Source organism: Cynocephalus volans, chromosome 15 (genome assembly GCF_027409185.1).
Source record: "Cynocephalus volans isolate mCynVol1 chromosome 15, mCynVol1.pri, whole genome shotgun sequence".
Lineage (NCBI taxonomy): Eukaryota > Metazoa > Chordata > Mammalia > Dermoptera > Cynocephalidae > Cynocephalus > Cynocephalus volans.
This window is the reverse complement of record NC_084474.1, coordinates 3,300,757-3,321,053: the sequence shown is the minus strand read 5'-3', so window position 1 is coordinate 3,321,053 and position 20,297 is coordinate 3,300,757. Positions and strand designations below refer to the sequence as shown.

General features: G+C 45.5%; 1 protein-coding gene across 1 annotated transcript in view; it reads left to right on the top strand.

Annotated features, from left to right (window-relative positions):
- Positions 1-19,077: 19,077 nt before the first annotated feature.
- The window catches only part of ZMAT4 (zinc finger matrin-type 4), a 287,994-nt gene continuing 286,774 nt past the window's right edge, over positions 19,078-20,297 (top strand). The window contains exon 1 of the mRNA XM_063080071.1: positions 19,078-19,179. Coding sequence (XP_062936141.1) covers positions 19,078-19,179 — 102 coding nt within the window. The remainder of the gene's footprint in view (positions 19,180-20,297) is intronic.

Genomic DNA, 20,297 nt, shown 5'->3' with positions numbered 1-20,297 from the left:
TATTATGTTCTTCCTGCAGAGATTTACAGTGGTATTAAGTGATTAGAAGTACCTTGTCACTCTCTGAACTCCCTTACGGCACTGGCAGGTGAAGCCAGCTTGTGAGCAACTGCTTCCTCCTGAACCCTGGTCAAGTGCAGCAAACTGGCTGTGACCTGCGACGGGCTGGGTTGGCTGCAGCTGCAACTGGTGTTGCCTCTTTTGATCATAACATCTGGAATTCTGTCGGAGCCACAGACTATTTCTCCTTTTGACAAGTGGGAAGAAAGGAAGATAACTGGAGAGTTTTAATGAGGATTAGAAGACCCTTAAAGCAGATGCTGAAATGACAGTTTGATTTAAAAGCTCTGGAAGGACCACTGGATTTGGAGTCAGGAGACACGGGTTTGAATCCCTGCCCTGTTATGCTAGTTACATGGATCTTATCCGGACCTTTGCTTGGGTGTGTCGTGTGGGCTTTCCCTGCCTCAAGGACCCTTTCCAGGGGTGTGGTGAGGGTTGTATAAAATCATTATGTGGAACTACAGGCAATGTCATAAAACTGTTGGTCAGTGTATTAGCTTCCTGGAGCTGCGGTAGCAAAGTGTCACACACTGGGTGGCATCACACTCATAAATTTATTTTCTCACAGTTCTGGAGGCTGGAAGTTCAAAATCAAGATGTTGGCAGGACCATGCTCTCTGAAGGCCTAGAGGAGGATCAGTCCTTGTTTTTTCTGGCCGCTGGTGGCCGCTGGTGGCTGCTGGCAGACCTTGATGTCAATGCGGTGCTGCAGTCCCCACCTTTGTCCTTGCACAGCCTTCTCCTCTGCGTGTTGGTGTTCAAATTTCCCTCTTCCAATGAAGACGCCAGTTTCGCCTCAGGGCCCATCCTCACCCAGTGTGATCTCATCTTGACTTTATCACATCTGCAGAGACCCTATTTCCAAACAAGGTCACAGTCACAACTTCTGAGGAGTAGAATTCCACTTCTTTTGAGACACAATTCAACCCAGAACATTCAGTAAATGTCAACTATAGCAATGAGCATCTTCCCCGTAGCACATGTGTGGTCTGAAGAGCGGGTGCAGCGACATGCAGGCCAGGGGATAGTGTGGCTCACAGTGGAGGGGTACGTGGTGTGAGAACGGACAGCTGTGAGCTCACTTGGTCCCCCTGAGATGCTGCTGCCACCAGAAACCTCATTGGCTTCTTGCCCTCAGCATCACCTCCAGTTCCAGTTAAGACCCAGGGTGAAGAAAGACCTTGTGGTAGGAGAGAGAAGACCTATACTAAGCTCTCCTCCCCGACCTGCTCCTCAGAGGTGTCGTCCTCTAGCTGGAGAGTGGAGCCCCAGCCTAGCTGTAGACACTGAGGTGGAGGAGCATGCTGCCTGCTGTCCCCGGAGAAGGCTCTGCTGCAGCAGTCCACGATGTTTGCAGACCTGCTTTTGGACTTGTTCTCTTTAGGGCCACCCTTTGGTCTGTTTTTAACAACTTTCGGGAAAAGACTCACATGATAGAAACAGAAAGTTCTACTGAGACCTGCTTGACCACACCAGTGCATGTTACTTTTATTGTTGCAACATGGGCTCCTATGCTTAGAATGCTGCTGGGTACTGAGTCAGAGAAGAGAGTTCCTGTCTCTAAGGGGCTCACAGTCCAGCAGGGGCAGAGCGGGGTGGGGGAGACAGGCAACCAGACACACCATTACAAGAGTGTGTTATATATGTGAGAGACAGGTGAACGTGGGAGCTAGGGGAACACAGAGAGGGGCCCCGAACACAGCTTGGTGAGAGGAGGGGAATGCCCCGGGGAAGTGGTGCCTGCTGCGCGGAGCAGCTGGGCGGTGGAGAGGAGGAAACAGTCCAGTCTAGCAGGTAGCGAGCATGGGGGTAGAGAGAGCAGGCACGTTGCAGAGACCGTGAGGCAGGCCTCATGAGTGGCAGGAATTGGTGGGCAAGGAGGCCTCACCTGGTCCCCAGGTGCATTTACATTTCAGCAGGGGTTAGCGGTTGTTCAGGGTTCAAACTGCTTCTCTTCAGAAACTGTAAGAGTAGCGAAGGTCCTGGTCAAAAGCCAACCAGCTTTTCTTTTGGTGTATTACCTGCAAAATCACATGATACTGTGCTGAGTTTTACCCTAGGGTCAAGCTGACTGTGGGTCAAATGACATCTCCAAGGGATATCTCTTGTTGTAGCACAAAATGACCAGTGCTGTCTTTCTGCCCCTGACACCAGCATCCAGTGAGGTTCTATTGTATACAGTTTCCATTTTGTGGGACTCCATAGAAAATTAGTCAAGGAACTCCCCCGACTGCCAGGTGGCTTGAAATATATCATTAGGAATAGCTGTGTGGGAAGAAACAATATTTTTAGCAGTGGGTAGGAAGTGTTACTGAAATATGACTTATCTGACATTATGGAACTTAGAATCATCAGTTCAAGCTAGATGGTACATTAGTAACTGTAACCCCATTGGGGACTGAGACCAAGGGTATGGGGGCTGGGATTCAGCAGCAGCATATTTCTCTTTGCATGTTATTAAACCGTACTGCACCTATCTCAGCGTTACCAGAAACTGAGTTTACAGACTCCTGGTGGAGTTCGGGGCATTGGGTTGGTCCATCTCTGACTGAAGGATCCTGGAATGGCCAGGTCTGTGCAGGGGCTACTGTGAGGGCTGCTGAGGTGGCGGCGCGGAGGCATGTGCAGTGGGCCCACCAGGACATAGGCCCTGTGGAGCGCAGGGCCAGCTGCCAGCGCCCAGGCTGTCAGCGCAGGCTCCCAGGGTGCACAACCTGCAGGAGCAGACACAGGCCTGGTGGAAGGAAAGGCTGGGCTCTGTGCAGGTGCATTGCTTTGGCCAAGCCAATGGGGAGCCCTGGAGCTGAAGAGGCCTGGCAGAGTTGTCTTATGTTGAGCTGTGGTGGCTGGGCTTTCCCACCTTTGCGGTCATCCGTCATGACTGTGGGCCACCTGGGGAGGAGTGTGGCCTTGGGTGGGGTGGCTCTCTGCAGCAGAGGCTGTCCCTGACAGGCTGACGGCTGAATGTCAGCTGCACTACCAGCAGTGGGGGCACATCTCTCCCTGTCCCCACCAGATGTTCCAAGCACTTATTTCCATGTGGGTCCTGGACCACTTAGTAGGTGAGCAAGTCACAGCCCATTGACTTGGGAGCATGGCCTCGTATTTCTGGTTGATGAGAAATAGGAATTCCTGCTTACAATGGGAATCACGCCGCTAGTGCTCAGTTTTGGATGGAATCAGCACTTAAATGTACCTCGCACTTCTACGCTAACATCTTCAGATGTCACAGATCTCTGGGCTTCACCGTTCTAGACAAAATACTTACCTGAACTATCCGAGGACATGGCAGCAGAGGCGGGCACACCCCAGTGACACCCCAGCTCCTCCTGCTTCACAGCCTCCCCGGGATGTGACTGGAAGAGGGTCTTCGTTAGCAGCCTCTGCGTCTCGGCTTCCATTTGTCAGAGTCACCGAGGTCTTATTTTCCCGAAGCATAAGAGGGTGGTTTGGGTTCTCCTTGCCCAAGATGATACCTAAAAGGAAGACAGTAAAAATTCTGGACTAGGCCATGAGTTGTAGGGAAGAAATGTTGTAGTGGTTAGGTGTGCCCGTCTTGCCTTTTACTTACAAGGCAAACGTGGGGAAGTCCCTTGATCTTCCCAGGTGTCTTTCCTGTGTTCTTTGGGAAGTGAAAGGATTAGGCTAGACGATCTCTAAGGCCCTTTGTACTGTTGCGGGTTTTTAATTCCCATTTGCATGGTGGGAGGTGGCCTGGCCTCGTTCCCTCCCATCCTCGCGGTTCCAGCTCCTTTGCTCTGCTCTGCCTTCCTGCATCCCCCCTTCACTGCCTGCCTGCCTCCATGTTCCTGTTCCCCTGTGTCCTTCAACCCTGACCCTTCTTCCTCTGAGCAGCCCTGCCTTCCCTCCCAGTGCAGGGCAGGACGAGAGCAGCGCCGACCAGGAAAGTGAGAGCTGGTGCCAGGGGCAGGGCCCGCCCGCCTCGCTGTGTCCACTCTTTCCCCAAAGCTAGAAACTGCTAAGCCAGGTGATGAATCTGCTTTAACAGGTCTCATTTCCTGGAAACTTCCCAACTGCTGCTCACCTCCCCTGAGAAGCTGAGAATGACTGATTTGGGGGCAGGCTTTGAAAATGTGGCTGCAGTAAGAACGGGAGTGGTGAGAGGAGCTTCCTCCCAACACCGGGGCTGTGGCCGGAGAGCCAAGCTGTCACTCCTGGCAAGGTGACAAGACCCTGATGCTCTGATGGGAGGCACCCCAGTGGTCATGGCCATCTGCTCAGTTTGCCCCCTCCCAAGATGGCAAAGCAGGTTTCACAAGACACCAGCACATGCCAGGAGCAAGTGAGACGGGTCTGTTCAAAGCTAGAGAGAGGGAGCAGCCTTCCTAGAAGGTGCCACTGGTACCTGAAAAGGTGCTTCTGGTTGATGTACCAGTACACAGGCCTTGTCCTAAAATGAGGCTGTTTATTTCCATCAGTTGCTTGATTTCAGACCCCAGAGCCCACATTTTGTTCAAATGAGGAATACTGCCCTACATGAGCATTCTTAGCGAGGTCTGGGCTGTTTAGTGCCACTCCCCAGAGCACTGAGCGGAAGAGGCAAGGGCAGGGGTCTAATCTCAAGAGTTTAAAACCCTTGAATGTCTCTGGCTTTTCCCAGCTCTCCCATAAAGCATGTAAAAGGTTTGACCAGGTAAAAAGTGCTCTTCTGTGTAATTTCTTTCCAGCCATGTCAAGCTACTCATGTTCAAGTCGAGTTAGACAAGATAATGCTAATAAACCCTGGTATCATTGTGGTTTAGTACACTAGAAGTTCATTTCTCAGTCACATGGAGTCCACTGGGCACCAGCGGCTCTATTCCATGTAGCCATTGGAAACTGAGGCTTTCAGAGACCCTGCCTTTTTACCATGAGGCTTCCCAGGTTGACCAGGGTGGCATATCCCGCTTGCAGCAGGTCTTCAGGGGCCAGACCTGCAAGCGTGCACATCCCTTTTGCACACACTCCATTGTCCAGAGCTCAGTTACACGGCACTAACTGCAAGGGAGCCTGAGAAACTCAGTCTCATCTTTGCTAGGGGAAAGGAGAAATCCAAAAACCTAAAACTATGTCCCAGAGAGTGTGGAGGATTCATTTCCAGAAAGTCATCTCTCATCGTTGTCATGGTGTCTGTCTGTCCGTCCATCCATCCATCCACCCATTGTCTATCTACCTATCTATCCCATTATCTGTCTATCTATCCATTATCTATTTCTCCATCATCTGTATGTCTGTCTAACTATCCATCTATCAATTATCTGTTTATCTATCCATCTGTCTATTAGCTATCTACCCATTCGTTATCTGTATATCTATCCATTATCTATCCATCCATCTGTTCACTATCTATCTATCTAGCAGTCCATTATCTATTATCCATTATCTATCCATCCACTATCTATCCATTATCTATCCATACGTTATCTATTTGTCTATCTATCCATACATTATCTATCTTTTTTCATTTGAAACTTAGTTGATTGTATATATCTTTTGGGTACAGAGTTGAATATCAATACCTGTGTGCAATATGTGATGCTCAAATCAGGATAATTAGTCTATGCAACATTATACAATGTCATCATTTTTCGTGGCCCTTTACCAATTCGTCCCTTAACCTCTCCTCCCCCTCCCCCTTTCCCATGTCTGGCAACCTCAGTTCTGTTCTCTCCTTTTGAAAATTCAATGTATTATTGTGATTGTTGTATCTTTCTTTCTTTTTAAAAATTTATTTGTTTATTTTTTTAGCTCCCACTTATGTATGAGGACATGCAGCATTTCTCTTTCTTTGCTTGGCTTATTTTACTTAACATAATTTTTTCTAAGTTCATCCATGTTGCTGCAAATGGCAGTATTTCATTCCTTCTTATGGCAGTGAAGTATTCCATTGTGTAAATATACCACATTTTCCTTATACAGTGGTCCAACAGTGGACATTTAGGTTGTTTCCAACTCTTGGCTATTGTAAATAGAGCTGCAGTGAACTTGAGAGTGCAGGTATCCCTTTGACATGACATGATGATTTCCATTCCTATGGGTATACACCCAGCAGTGGAATTGCTGAATCATATAGCAGTTCTAGCTGAAGTTGTTTGAGGAAACTCCATGCTGTTTTCCATAATGGCTGCACCAATTTACAGTCCCACCAACGCTGTAGGAGGAGTCCCCTTTCTCCGCATCCTCACCAGCATTTGTTATTGTCTTTTTGATAATAGCCAGTCTGACTGGGGTGAGATGATGTCTCAATGTGGTTTTGATTTGCATTTCCCTGAGGCTAAGTGATGTTGAGCATTTTTTCATGTGTCTGTTGGCCATTTATTTGTATATCTTCCTTGGAGAAATGCCTATTCAGTTCCTTTGCCTATTTTTAAATTGAGTTATTTGTATTTTAGCTTTACTAAACAACTATTTGTTTTTTAAGTTGTTTGAGTTCCTTGTATATTCTGGATATTAATCCTTTGTCTGATGCATAGTTTGAAAATATTTTTTTCCCACTCAGTAGGTTGTCTTTTTGCTCTGTTGTTTCTTTTGCTATGCAGAAACTTTTAAGTTTGATATAATCCCATTTGTTTATTTTTCCTTTTGTTGCTGGTGCTTTGAGGGTTGTATTCATAAAGTCTTTGCCCAGTCCTACTTCCTGAAGTGTTTCCTCTATGTTTTCTTTTAGGAGTTTTATAGCTTCAGGTCTTATAGTTAAGTCTTTAATCCATTTTGAGTTGATTTTGGTATATGGTGAGAGGTACGGGTCTAGTATCATTCTTCTACATAAAGATGTCCAGTTTTCCCAGTACCATTTATTGAAGAGGCAGTCTTTTCCCCAATGTATGTTCTTGGCGCCTTTGTCAAAGATCAGTTGGCTATAAGTATGTGGGTTGATTTCTGGGTTTTCTGTTCTGTTTTATTGGTCTGAGTGTCTGTTTTTATGCCAGTACCATTCTATTTTGGTTATTATAGCTTTGTAGTATCATTTGAAGTCAGGGAGTGTTATGCCTCTAGCTTTATTTTTTTCCTCAGGATTGCTTTGGCTATTAGGGCTCTTTGTTGTTCCACATTAATGTTAGGATTGTTTTTTCTATTCTGTGAAGAATGTCATTGGAATTTTGGTGGGGATTGCATTGAGTCTGTAGATCACGTTGGGTAGTACGGACCTTTTCACAATGTTAATTCTTCCAATCTAAGAGCATGGACCATCTTTCCATCTTTTTATGTAATTTCTTTCAGCAGTGACTTGTAGTTCTCATTGTAGAGATCTTTCATCTCCTTGGTTAAATTTATTCCAAGGTATTTTATTTTTTAGTGACTATTGTAAATGGGCTAGCTTTCTTTTTCTGCTAGTTCATTGTTGGAGTATAAAAAAGCTACTGATTTTTGCATGTTGATTTTGTATCCTGCAACTTTACTGAATCATTTATAAACTCTAAAATTTTTCTTTGTAGAGTCTTTAGGCTTTTCTATATATAGGATCATGTCATCTGCAAACAGGGACAGTTTGACTTCATCTTTTCCAATCTGGATGCACTTTATTTCTTCCTCTTGCCTAATTTCTCTGGCAAGTACTTCCAGTACTATGTTAAATAGGAGTGGTGAGGGTGGGCATCCTTGCCTTGTTCCCATTCTTAAGGGAACATCCCATTCAGGATGACATTGGCAGTGGGTTTTTTGTATATGGCTTTTATTTTGTTGAAATACATTCCTTCTATACCTAATTTGCTGAGAATCTTTATCATGAAGGGATGTTGAATTTTGTCAGACACTTTTTTTGCATCTATTGAGATGATCATATGTTTTTGGTCTTTGATTTTGTTGATGTGGTGTCTCACATTATTGACTTCCATGTGTTGAACCACTTTGCTTCCCTGAAATGAATTGCGCTTGATTGTGGTGTATGATTTTTTTGATGTGATGCTGTATTATATTTGTTAATATTTTACTGAGGATTTTTGTGTCTATATTCATTAGAGATATTGGCCTATAATTTTCTTTTTTTGTTGTATCTTTGTATTGTTTTATTATCAGGGTCTCTTTGATGGTCTCATAGAATGAGTTTCAGAGAATGGCCTCTGTTTCAATTTTTTTGAAATAGTTTGAAGAGAATTGATATTAATTCCTCTTTAAAGGATTGGTAGAATTCAGCAGTAATGCCATCCAGTCCTGGGCTTTTCTTTGTTGGGAGACTGCTGATTGGTGCTTCAATCTCATTGCTTGTTATTGGTCTGTTCAGGTTTTCTATTTCTTCTTGATTTAGTTTTGATAATTTGTATGTGTCCAGAATTTTATCAGTTTCCTCTGGGTTTTCAAATTTGTTGGTGTAGAGTTGTTTATAATAGTCTCTAATGATTCTTTGTATTTCTATATTATTGGTTGTAATGTGTCCTTTTTGATTTCTAATTTTTGCTATTTGGGTATTCTCTTCTTTTTTTAGTTAGCCTAGCTAATGGTTTGACTATTTTGTTTATCTTCTTGAGAAATCAACTTCTTGTTTCATTGATCTTTTGTATCATTTTTTAGGTGTCTATTTAATTTAGTTCTGCTTTGATCTTAATTATTTCTTTCCATCTACTAATTTTGGGATTGGATAGTTCTTCTTTTTCTAGTTCTTTGAGGTGTAGCATTAGATTGTTTATTTGAAATCTTTCTATTCTTCTGATGTAAGTGTTTATTGCAATAAGCTTCCTTCTCAGTCCTGCTTTTGTAATATCCCGCAGGTTTTGGTATGCTGTGTCTTTCATTAGTTGCAAGAAATTTTTTGATTTCCTGTTTAATTTGTTCTTGGACCCATATGTCATTCAGGAGCATGTTGTTTAGTTTCTATGTATTTGTGTAGTTCCCAGTGTTTTTCTTGTTACAGATTTCTAGTTTCAATCTGTTTTGATCTGAAAATATAGTTGAAATGATTTCAATTTTTAAAAATTTGTCAAGAGTTTGTGACCTAACATATGTTCTATCCTGGAGAACGTTCCATTTGCTGATGAGAAATATGTATATTCTGTGGTTATTGGATAAAATGTTCTGTAGATATCTGTCAAGTCCAATTGGTCTAAAGTGTGGTTTAAATCCTGTGTTTCTCTGTTGCCTAGATGATCTGTCCAATGTTGAGAGAGGGTTTCAGGTTTCCAACGATTATTGTGTCGGGGTCTATCTCTTTCTTGAGGTCTAATAGTGTTTGCTTTATATCTAGGTGCTCCAATGTTGGGTGCATATATATTTATGTTTGTAATGTCTTCTTGCTTGATAGATCCCTTTATCATTATATAGCGGCCTTCTTTGTCTCTTTTTATAGTTGTTGGTTTAAAGTTTATTTTATCTGATATAAGAATAGCTACCCTCATTATTAGTTCTGTTTGTGTGGTATGTCTTTTTCAATTCCTTCATTCTTAGTCTGTGTGTATCTTCACAGGTAAGGTGAGTCTTTGGTAGAGAGCATATAGTTGGATCTAGTTTTTTAATCCAGTCAGCCAGTCTGCATCTTTTGAGTGGGAAATTTAATTCATTTACATATAGGGTTGTTACTGAAAGGTATTGTCTTACTCCTGGCATTTTCTATTGATTTTCACTTGGTTTCCTGCTCTATGGTGTCTGGTACTTAAGAGTTATTGTATTCCTTTGGTAGACTTGTATTTTGTTTCTTTCTTTCTTTTCTTCTTCATATTTCTGGCATATCTATGTCGGTGTCTGGTCATCTCATAGAACTGTTGCTTCTCCTGTTACTCTCATTCCCTGGACTCTGCTAGTGACCTTCCTTGTGTCAATACACTTGAGTGGTCAGTGGCCCACCTGTACAGTGGCAATATCAGGCCATCCTTGCAGCGGTGGCAGCTGTGGAGGTGGCTTTGGTGGGCTGCCCATGTGGCAGCAGTGGCTCCAGTAGCAGCAGGCTGCTCACACAATGATGGTGGCTCTCTGGTAGTACTGGTGGTGGGGGCAACAGCAGCAGTGACAGCTGAAGCAGCTGCCCATTTGGCTGCTGTGTCCACAGTGGTGGCCCTCACAACTATGGTGTTTGCAGTGACAGCGGGGTTACTTTGTGGTGGCAGCAGTGATGGTGGCAGCTGCCATTTCCTCCCTGGAGTCTGCAGTGTCCGCAGTGGCAGTAAGGTTACCTCATGGGAGTGGCAGCAAAGCCAGTGGCTTCAAGTGGCTCCTTCACAACTACAGTGTCTGCTGTGGCAGTGGGGTTAGCTTCTGGCTGTGGCAGCAGTGCCAGTGGCTGCAAATGCCTCCCTTGAGTCTGCAGTGTCCTTGGTGGCAGTGGGGTTACCTTGTACAGACATCTCGCTCATGTCTGTGGTGTCCTACCTACCTATTTATATACCTACCTATCTATCCATCCATCCCCTATCTATCTGTCTATCTGCCATCTTACTATCACTGTATTGGTTACTATCTCTAACAACAGAGTGAGCACCCATACAGCATCTTCTAAAGCAAAGCTGAGATCTGGCAACAACTTAGCCATGTCACTCTCTCTCCTCCTACCTTTCTGCCTCCCCCACCTTGAGTAATCATTATCCTGACTCCTGTCCTCTTTTTTTTGCCAAACATTTTAAGAGTTGTATCTTATGTATGTGTATCTCCAAGATATACATATTTTTATTTCAGTTGGTTTTTGACTTTATACGTGGGATCTCATACGTGGGACGTTTGAACTTACTTTCTCATGTGAATGTTGTCAGTTGCTGTGGTTCATTCGTGCTGTGACTCTACCTGGATTTATTCACCCACTCTCCTGTGGTGCACGTGGCGGCTGATGACAGGTTTTGCTGTGTGAACAATGCTACTGTCATCATCCACTCCATGCCTTGCGTTGTACATTCGCAACTGTTTTTCTTGCTGTAAACTAGGAGTGCAGTAGCTAGCTTATTCAGCTTGATGAGATAATGTTCAACTTTCAACTTCTTCTCCTGTCAAGAACGTATAAAAGATCCTGTGCGTCTATACCTTCTCCAACATTTGATATAGCCAGATATTTTAATTTTCTTTCATCTCCCAATCGTTTATTAATGAGTGTAATATGCATACAATAATCTTTATGTGCTTAACTTCCAATGGTAGTTGAATTCCCTAAGCTGCATCCCAAAGCAGGAGGTGCCACAGGATCTTGAACCAACTCTCAGATCTGAAATGAAGTTTTAATTGAAATATTTCAGGGAAGGGGAATACTTCTAAGTAGATGTTTGTCAGTTAGGGGAGAGGTAGCCAGTCCCTTCCCCTACCTTTGCAACATTTTAATTCTTGTATCTTCCTGTTTGTCCACTCTGCATGCTTTTACATGGAGTCTACAATTTGGCTTATTGGAAGGCCAGGAGACAAATCGGTACCCAGCAGCTAGTATTCCTTGGAGAAGCCAAGTCTAGTTAGTATGCAGCCGTGGAGAATGGAGCTGGAAAAGGCTGCTGGCTGCCTGACAGTCCATGCAGCAGCCTCAGAGGATGGACCCAAATAAAAGTAACAGCTTCTCCTGCAGCGGCCTTGTCCGTCTGGTCTGTGCCTTCCTCTGCAGTTGGATCCGGGTGCAGAACTATGCTTCCCCAAGCTGTGAATGTGATAGCTGCATTTAAATCTGCCCCCAATCTGTCTGGTTCAGTACGTGCAGTCTTGCAAAGATAAGTCATGTAAACAAGTTACAGTAACGGAGTACTTATTCATGAACTGCATTTTTGAAGGCTTGTATGCACCGTTAAAAAGAAGGGTCTTGTAGTCTTTCAGCTTGCTGAGAAAGTCCACCTGTTTTGAATATGTACCTGTTTTACTCAGGTAGCTAATGCACTGTAAAGGAAGAAACCCACATTGGTGTTCCTCCTTTGAGTGGGGGAAGGTGGGAGCTATTCTTTAGAATGTGAGCGGCTTTTCCGCCTGGGCGCACAGCCCCTTAGTCTGATGGAACGAGCGTGTTTCACTCCCTCCTCCTTTCTCCTTCTCTCTCCTCCTTCTCTTTGCGGGCTAGTGGCCTTTTTTTGTTTTTCTCTGCCTCTGACTTTCCCCTTGTGAGCTCTGTTTTTTCTCTGACTTGGAGTGGTAAACTAATTGAAAATGCAAGTCTCCACCCTCACCTTTGTCCCCCTCTGAAAGTGCGGGAAACGGGCAAGTGCTCTGGACCCCTTCACTGTGATTGGTGAAGGTGCTGGAGCTTGGTGTTCTACAAAAGCAAGCAGTGCTTTCCCTGACAGCAACGCTCCGTCACACTGCCCGGAGCCACCAGCTGGGTGCAGTTGGGCTCGCTGCTTGTTACTGCCAGACACTTCGGGCTCTTCCCAAGGTGGCCGCTGAAAGGGCGCTTTGGAAACCCAGATAGAACGGCTTTCCTCTTTTGGAACCTCTGCCAGCCTGCCTACTGCTGGGACTCATTTCCCTGGTCTCACTGTTAGGTGGAGGTGAAGGTGCAGGACTGAAGTCTTAAGTGTGGAGTTAGGGGACAAGGAGACCTTCTAGAATGACATGCGGGAGAGCCATTGTCTTCTGGCTGGCGTACGTTTTTTATTTATGTGTAGAAGGAGATGGGAAGCCTGTGTGTATTTCTGTAGAAAGGTGGAGGCTGGATCCCAGTGTCTGAACCCTCCATGAGATCAGAACCTTGCGGGTCTGTTTACTCCTGCAGACCGAGTGTTCAGAGCAGCACCAGGCACACAGGAAATGCTCAGTAAGAATCCATTTAAAGGATAAAGGGGGAATCCAAGCGAGGCCATATATAATGTCCTGGACTTAGGCAGAGGCCACAGCTGAATTGCATAGAAAATCTGCAGGATTTACATAGAATCACACTGAGTCTGCAGCTGTGGGCTGGGCTGGTCAGCACCCGCTCCACTTGTGCCCCTGGAGTCTACAAGTCAAAGGACAGGGAACCAGAGAAGAGAGAAGTGGCAAGGAGCCAGGCACCCACACATGCCCACAGAGCCACCTGGGAGTGGACATTGGGGGTTCTGTGGCTCTCTTCCCGATGTCATCAGGCTAGCCCGTGCCTTGTGTGGATGAGATTGACAGCTATGGTTCCGTGGCCTGGGGCCCAGGCTGAGGCGTGTGTGCCCAGCAGAGGCAGAAGCCTCTGAGTCAGGAGAAGAGACTGGTTTTATAAGTGAAGAAAGTGGTGCCATTAAAAGGCAATTATTCAAGTGGCGTGAGTCAGTGGTGCAGCTCCTAGCACTGCCAGCGAGGGAAGGGAGTGGCATGGGGAGGACCCCCCCCACCCTCTCTCTCTCTCTCTCAAACCAAGCTCAGGCTGGACAGCGGGGCTGCACCTGCATCTGGATGGTGTATGGTGAGGGAGCAACGTTAGGAATGGGAAAGGCAGCATTGACCCAGAAGAAAGGTCCCTGTCCTCAGAAATGGAATCAGTATGGTCCCTCAAGCTGGTTGTGTGTCTGACCTTCAGCTGCTCTTGGCCATGGTGTGGGTGATCCGCGTCTGCCCACCTGTGGGCTGTGTGCAGCCTGCGGTCTGGGCGCTAGGATTAGACTCAGACTCCTCATCAGTTCTGACTGTCCCCCTGCCACTTGCCACCCCTGTTCTTTGGCATGAGTCCATGGAAGACCACAGGCTTCTGGTTCTGGAGGGCTTTTCCAAGGCTGCTTGGTCTGCTGCCATGGCAAACGGCCCTGTAACCCACCTTCTCTTGGAGGACGATGCACGGGGCAGTGCAGACCTGGGCGTGGGTGGGGAGGTGGTGGCACTGCGAGGCGCGTGCCACACCACCTGTTCGTCTCCCAAATCTTCCTGCTTTTGTTGCAGGGGAGGCTAGAGAGGAAGGAGATTTTACCTGCCCCAGGAGGACAGTGGCAGGGGTCCGGAGGGGGAAGGGAGCAAAAATCAGGCTGCAGCCATGAAAGTACCTAAAGTGGGTTCAGGGTGCAGGGGATAAAAACTCAAAAGGATTCCTTAGGAGCAGACCAAGTTCTACTCCTTGCACACCACGCCAAGGGCTTCTCTCCCCAGGGACCTGGTGAAGCGGCCCACCCTGGGAGCACGGTTGCTGTGGCTGCAGGTTCAGATCAGGTGTGTGGGCCAGACCTTGAATGGCACGTGCCTCCCTCTGCCATCCTCAGGGAGCAGGTCACAGCAGGGTGAGCACTAGCAGGAGGGAGGGAAAGGGGGGCGGGTTCTAATCACTGCCACCTGCCGGTATCGGCACTTCTGACAACAAAAGTAGAGTTTGAGCATTTATGAAGAGTGGGGTCTTCACAGGCATGAGATCCACGTATCAGCTGGCAGGAGAAGTTGCCAGCTGCATTTCGGTGGAAATGAGCCATTTTTTTGTGGATGATGTTGTTGATACAAAAGAGAAAGACTATAACAGCAATAAAAGCTATGCTTTTAGTACACCGCCTGTGTGACCTTCCCTCTTAGCCTTTAATGTGGTTCTGTTTATTTTTTGTCTTAAATATTTACAGCATCCCTCTGAATGTAAGAATGATGATAATACAAAATTAATACTATTAATAATGGCAGTAATATTCGTTTTTGGTCTACCATATGCCACAATCTGGTGCTTTATCTACACCATTTCTAATCCTCACGGTAACCCTGTGAGAAGTTTCCCCATTTTGTAAACAAGGAAACCAGTTCTCACAGAGGGTGTGCAACCTGCTGAGTGAACTCATTGGTGAGCAACCAAACCTGGGTTTGAACTAATGCCTTTCTCCTGTGAAGAGCCCTGCACGGGCTTTGGGATCTTTGTGTCAGAAGTCATTTTAGCACCATCAGAAGTGGGAAGGAAGGAAGAAATTGCTCTTTTCTGTGAAGCCGCAGGCTTCTCTGGGGTATCGGCCTGTCCCCCTGCAATTTGCTTTCGAGAAGCAGAAGGAAGCCTCCGCCGCATCTGAGGGTCCTAACAAAGGCCACTGCTGGCACCTTGAGGAACATCTTGGGACCTGGCTGTTCCTCCCATCTCTTTCATCTCAACGCCTTTTCTTCCTTCCATTTTTCTGCCTTCCCTCTTAGGTTGCATTATCCCAGATTAGCCCCACCGGTGCCCCTCTTATATGTCTCTTATGCCTACTGGCAGTGAGATTTTTCTTTGTGTCAGGGAAAAGATTTAGCTTCCAAATTAGAGCCTATTTCCTTCCACTCTAATCCTATCCATCCTCAAATTTTCAACCTTATAGAACCTCCGTGAAGAGTTCCTTGACAATCCCTCTGCCTTCTCGAATCCTGTAGCCCTTTTTGCCAGATTACACCTGCTGCCTGTGCCTTAGGTATTGGTGTGTGTGTGTCTTCTCACTCAATAGCGTATCAAGATTTGAGGGACAAGGGTTGTGCCTTCTGCTAGTCCTGTGCCTCACACACAGTAGATTGTCAGTAGCCATTACAGCATAAATAAAAGCTGTCCCCCTCTGTCTTTCCTTTGATTATTCAGCCTCGCTGCACATCTGAGCCTGACGCTCTCCCTGCTGCACATGTAAATAGACCTATTGGAGCACAGAAACCTTGTACAGCAGATAAGCATTTGGTCAGACCCCTGCTCCAACACTGCCTCCGTCTCCACCCTGGGCCTGTTTGCTAAGTTATGCGTAGCACTAGTCTGCGAACACTGAATTGTGATAGAGACGTTGTTCGGATCATCAGTGGTTGCTTTGGAGGGTGCCTTTGGAATGTGTCTGGGTCGGGGAGCGCAGAGGCAGCTTTCAGATCAGTTTCAGACCAGCGAGTCAAATTTCTTCCTTTCCCTTGTCTCCCTCCTACGAATGTCTCAAGGCTTCATGGCATAGCACAGTGAGCCTGTGCCCAGGGTGGAGGCCACCACTTACTAGCTCTGATGGGGCAGTATGAACTGACCAGTAAGTGGTCAGTGGCCGTGTTTCTGCTCCCTGCTGGTAGAGGCGTGAGCTCGTCAGGACGATGGACAGGGCTAAAGAAGGGCTGCCCGTTTTTCCTTCCTTGTCTTGCTAGCTGTCCTGTGTTTCTGAAGGCCAGTGCAGCTGAGAAGCTTATTCTAAACAAGCCAGAGGAGGGGATCAAGTGACAGCCTCCCATCCTGGGAATTCCAGTCTGTGAATCATAAATCGGACCCTCTGCTTGTCTAAAGTGGCCTGCACAGAGAGAGTTCTCTTTTGGAGAAAAGAGCTTCTGCACAAACCAGGCTGACATTTGTCCACTAATTGCCTCCCACTGGAATTTAACGTGTTCGTCATTCCATTTGGGTCTCACAGATTTCAGAGGGGTCTTTATTGCCTTTTTTATTGCATGTGGACTTGCAATAATGTTATATAAAGCAGAAAAAGCCACGATATTTTCTCTTCCTTTGAGTTTTTTTTTAGTATACACGCTTTATATTCTGCCTTTAAAGCTATTTCTGCTGCACAGCTGCTTTACTGAGACTCAGACTCCTATGGGCCCTGCTCGGTCCGACACGTACCTTGAATATCCTTCCACAGTGTTTGATTTCTGCAGTTGGTTGTATAATGAGGAAGGAATGAGCAGCGAGTTTGGAGATTCCTGTTAACCGGGTCACTCATGAATCTATTTTCGTGTGCTTCTTTATTAGAAGTAGCAGGGATCACGGTAATATTTAAACATAACCACTTATACGAGTATGGCTTAAAAAATACATCTTAGTAACTTTTCTCTTCCCATTTACATTTGAGAATGATTTACTGCATTTCCCCATTATCAAACATCTCTTCTCTGTTCACATTCTGGCATGTAAATAGAGAACATTACAAATGACAGTCAGTATTTTGGGTCATCATTTGGATTTTTGATCTGCTGTTCCAGTTAGACCATTCTGTTCTTGGTACTGCTTTTGAAGATGGCCCATAATGAAACGGACACGGACAAGATGGTAAGGCAGGTCAGGGCTTGCAAATAGAGAGAAGAGAGCTGTCTTCAACCTTGAGGGAGGATATCTCATGAAAGAGAGAGAACAGGGTTGTTCTGTGTTGTACCTTAAGATAGAATTAATACATGAAAGCTACAGTAGGGCACATTTTGATTCAAGCTAAGAAAAACCTATCTAGACCTTCCAGCCTCTTTGGAACAGGTTGCCTTGTGAGGGAGGTGGTGAACCTCCAGGCACGGCAGGTGCTGGACGCCAGGCCAGCCAGGCCATCTGCCAGGGATTATCCTTCCAGAGATAACAGGTCCATATCAGCTGTGAGACTCAGTGGTGCCTAGTCTGGCATAATAAGTATTGGTTGCTTGCAGTGCTGAAAAAGTGGAGGTACTATTATCTCTGAGGAGCAGAAACTGTGAATACTTTTAAATTGCTAAATACAAATGCCCTGAATAGGCCACTATAGCCAAGGCCAAGGCCACAATGTGAGTTTGGAGATGTTAAGGCAAGCAGTCTTTTATTTCAGGTAGATACTTTACTTATGTGGCCCAGCTATTTGGGTGGTTCCAAAAAGCACTTAAAATGGACCACAGTCCTTAATTTTGTTGCATTGCTTAAGACTTGGCCAACATCTTACCAACATCAGGATGTCATTAAAAATATGATAACAGTCCTTTTAAATGCAGAGTTTTCTAGTATACACAGCACCTTTCTATATATGTCTCCATTTGATCTTCACTATAATTCTCTAAGGATGCATGGAAAATGTTATTATCTCAGTTTTTATAGGATGGAAACTGAGACATAGAGGGTTGAGTAACTCACCCAACGTCACATGGTGGCATCAGATGTGGGATGGATCTGGCATGTGGGAACTGGAGTCTTGCAAGCTGGGCAGTATTTCTGGCCATGCCAATAACCAGCAATGCAACTTTGTGCGGTCTTGTAGGTGAGGTAAGGATTACCTTCCACATCACTGTTGTCTGGGTTCTCTGCCTCTCCGCAAGGCGTGCTGTCTGGTGCAGTCTTCACTCCTTCCCTGGCAGTAGGAGGTGACATGAAGCGGCTTATGGGGTGGTGAAAGTGCTCTGATGCACTGGGTGTGTTCCTGGGGTGGGAACATGACACCTCAGTGCCGTAAGACACCCTTCTGACAGACCATGTCACGAGCTCGAGACCTGCAGCTGCATTTGGATTCAGGGTTTGGAATTTGAGGGTATGTTTGTTTACCTTTGTGGGCTCGATTGTGGTGTGGAGTGGTGGAGGTGACCTTTGTGAGCCTCGACAACCCTAAATGTAGAAAAGCCAGTGAATGATGGGGTGTCCTCACGTCACATGGATGAGGTTGCAAAGAAAATTACGGTTCAGTCTGACGTTATTTTTAAATTTTTTGAGTGTAGCTACCAAGCTCAGAACTAGATTTTATATTGTTTGTCAGGCTCTTGACAAAGCTAACCTGTTCCTTGACTACAAAAGTAATGTGAGTATACTTCAGAAAGTTCATTAAAGATGTATATTATCTTTTTGTTTTATTTTTCCACAACCTTTTTGAAGTACCCTTGCATATCGTCATAGTAAGAAATTTTAAAAATGAAGAAAATTATGAAAGCAATTGCCTATAATCTCCCAAAGATAACTGCTATTAAAATTCTGTTGTAACTTCCTGGAACGTTTTTCTATGCATCTATCCATATTTAAAACCAATTTAGCATAATATTCTTGTATTATAATAAGTTATATACTTATTTGTAAACCTCTTTTGTTTTTAGTAGTAAACCTTTTCTATTTCAGCAAATAGTCTCTTGAAGAAGGATTTGATTTGAATTTGGATTTGGGAGCCACATAGTATTCTGATGTGTGGATGTATTAAGATTCATTTAATCTATTTCCTATTGTTGGATATTGAGTGCTGACAATATTTCATTAATATATATCACATGTGAAAATATCCTCTCACGTAAACCCATGACAAAGCATTAGATATGTCTGGTTTGTTCAAACAGAAAAACTAGAGTTGGATTCCCATTTCTTAGGGTATGAGTGACCCTATTGGGCATTTATGAGACAATTGTAAACTACGCACCCGTGATGGTTGTTTGATATGGTGATGCCAAAGGTCTCAGGAAACCTACCCTGTACTTACCATCATCAGACCTGTTACTGTGATCCTGGCTTTTCACATGGTTAAAGTCCTATGTGAACATCAAAGCAGTGGACTCATTTTTCTTTTCTGTTGATTCTCTTCTAGCCTGATGAAGTCCTCCGACATCGACCAGGATTTATTCACAGACAGTTACTGCAAGGTGTGCAGTGCTCAGCTGATATCCGAGTCTCAGCGCGTGGCCCATTACGAGGTAAGGGCAGCTGTCCCCGTGCTGTGTTTTCAAGCAGAAGAAAGAGTGGTGTGGGTCACGGTTGTGGGGCGCAGGTTGCTCCCTTCTGAACTTGGGGATTTCAAGAGCCACAGGGCTTGAGCCTGCACAGTCCGAGGCCAGGCCAGGATGATGGATGTGTGCGGTGTTGGGAGTGAGGGCTGGGGACGCCCTCCTCAGGCCCAGCTGCTTCCCAGATTCTTTTTTTTTCTTTTTAAATTTGTACCTCAGCCCCTAGAGACTGGATGGGCTTTCTCTGCTTATTATGTCACTACTCATCCTTGAAGTTCTTTGCAGGGATTCAGGGCAGATGCATTAGTGCAAGCTCCTCTTTACATCCGTGACCCTGAAGGGAAGCTCAGGGGCGTTTGCCAGTCCCTGCAGGGCACGCGGTGTGCATCTCATCCCTTGGACTCCTCCCGCCTGACAGCAAAGCCCTGAGTGTGCGCATCGGAACAGGGACCCCTGCAGAGTCTAACAAAGTTTAAAGCCCAAGTACTCTTGAAAAACATATGCAGTGGCTTCAGCGCTGTAGGATGGGAGAACCGCTGGCTGCTTTGTGATCCTCTACTGAGGACAGAGGATGAGTGAGGGAAGAGAGGTCGGCCTGTGTCTGAGGAGGGAGTGAGGGGACAGGCAGGTCCCGGATGCGGGGGTTGTCGGGTGTGCTCTGTTTGCAGGAGGACACACACCAGGGGAGTGTGGTTCTCAAGTATAATGACTTGTGATTTTAGATTGGAGGGCTTGGCCAGCAATTTCCTTTCTGTCTGACGAGTATGACAAATGCCAGTTGTCACTGTCACTCACCAGACTCCTCTGGGACTCAGATTCCTCTGCGCCCATGAAAATAATAATGACGACACACAAACCCAGAAAGTCAATAAGCTGATCCTGCGTGCTCCTTGGGGTTTCGTGGTGACCAAACGAGATCTATTGAAATAGTATTTGTGAAAATGCTTTGGAAGCCGTGAAGCATGCTGAACATGCAAAATTAACTCCTTTGCAGCCGCGTTTTGAAGAAGGCAAATAAAGCTTGTTCTTCAGAGAAAACCTTTAAAATCAGTGTTTGTGAAAAAGACGTAGCATATTCTTTTGTCGAG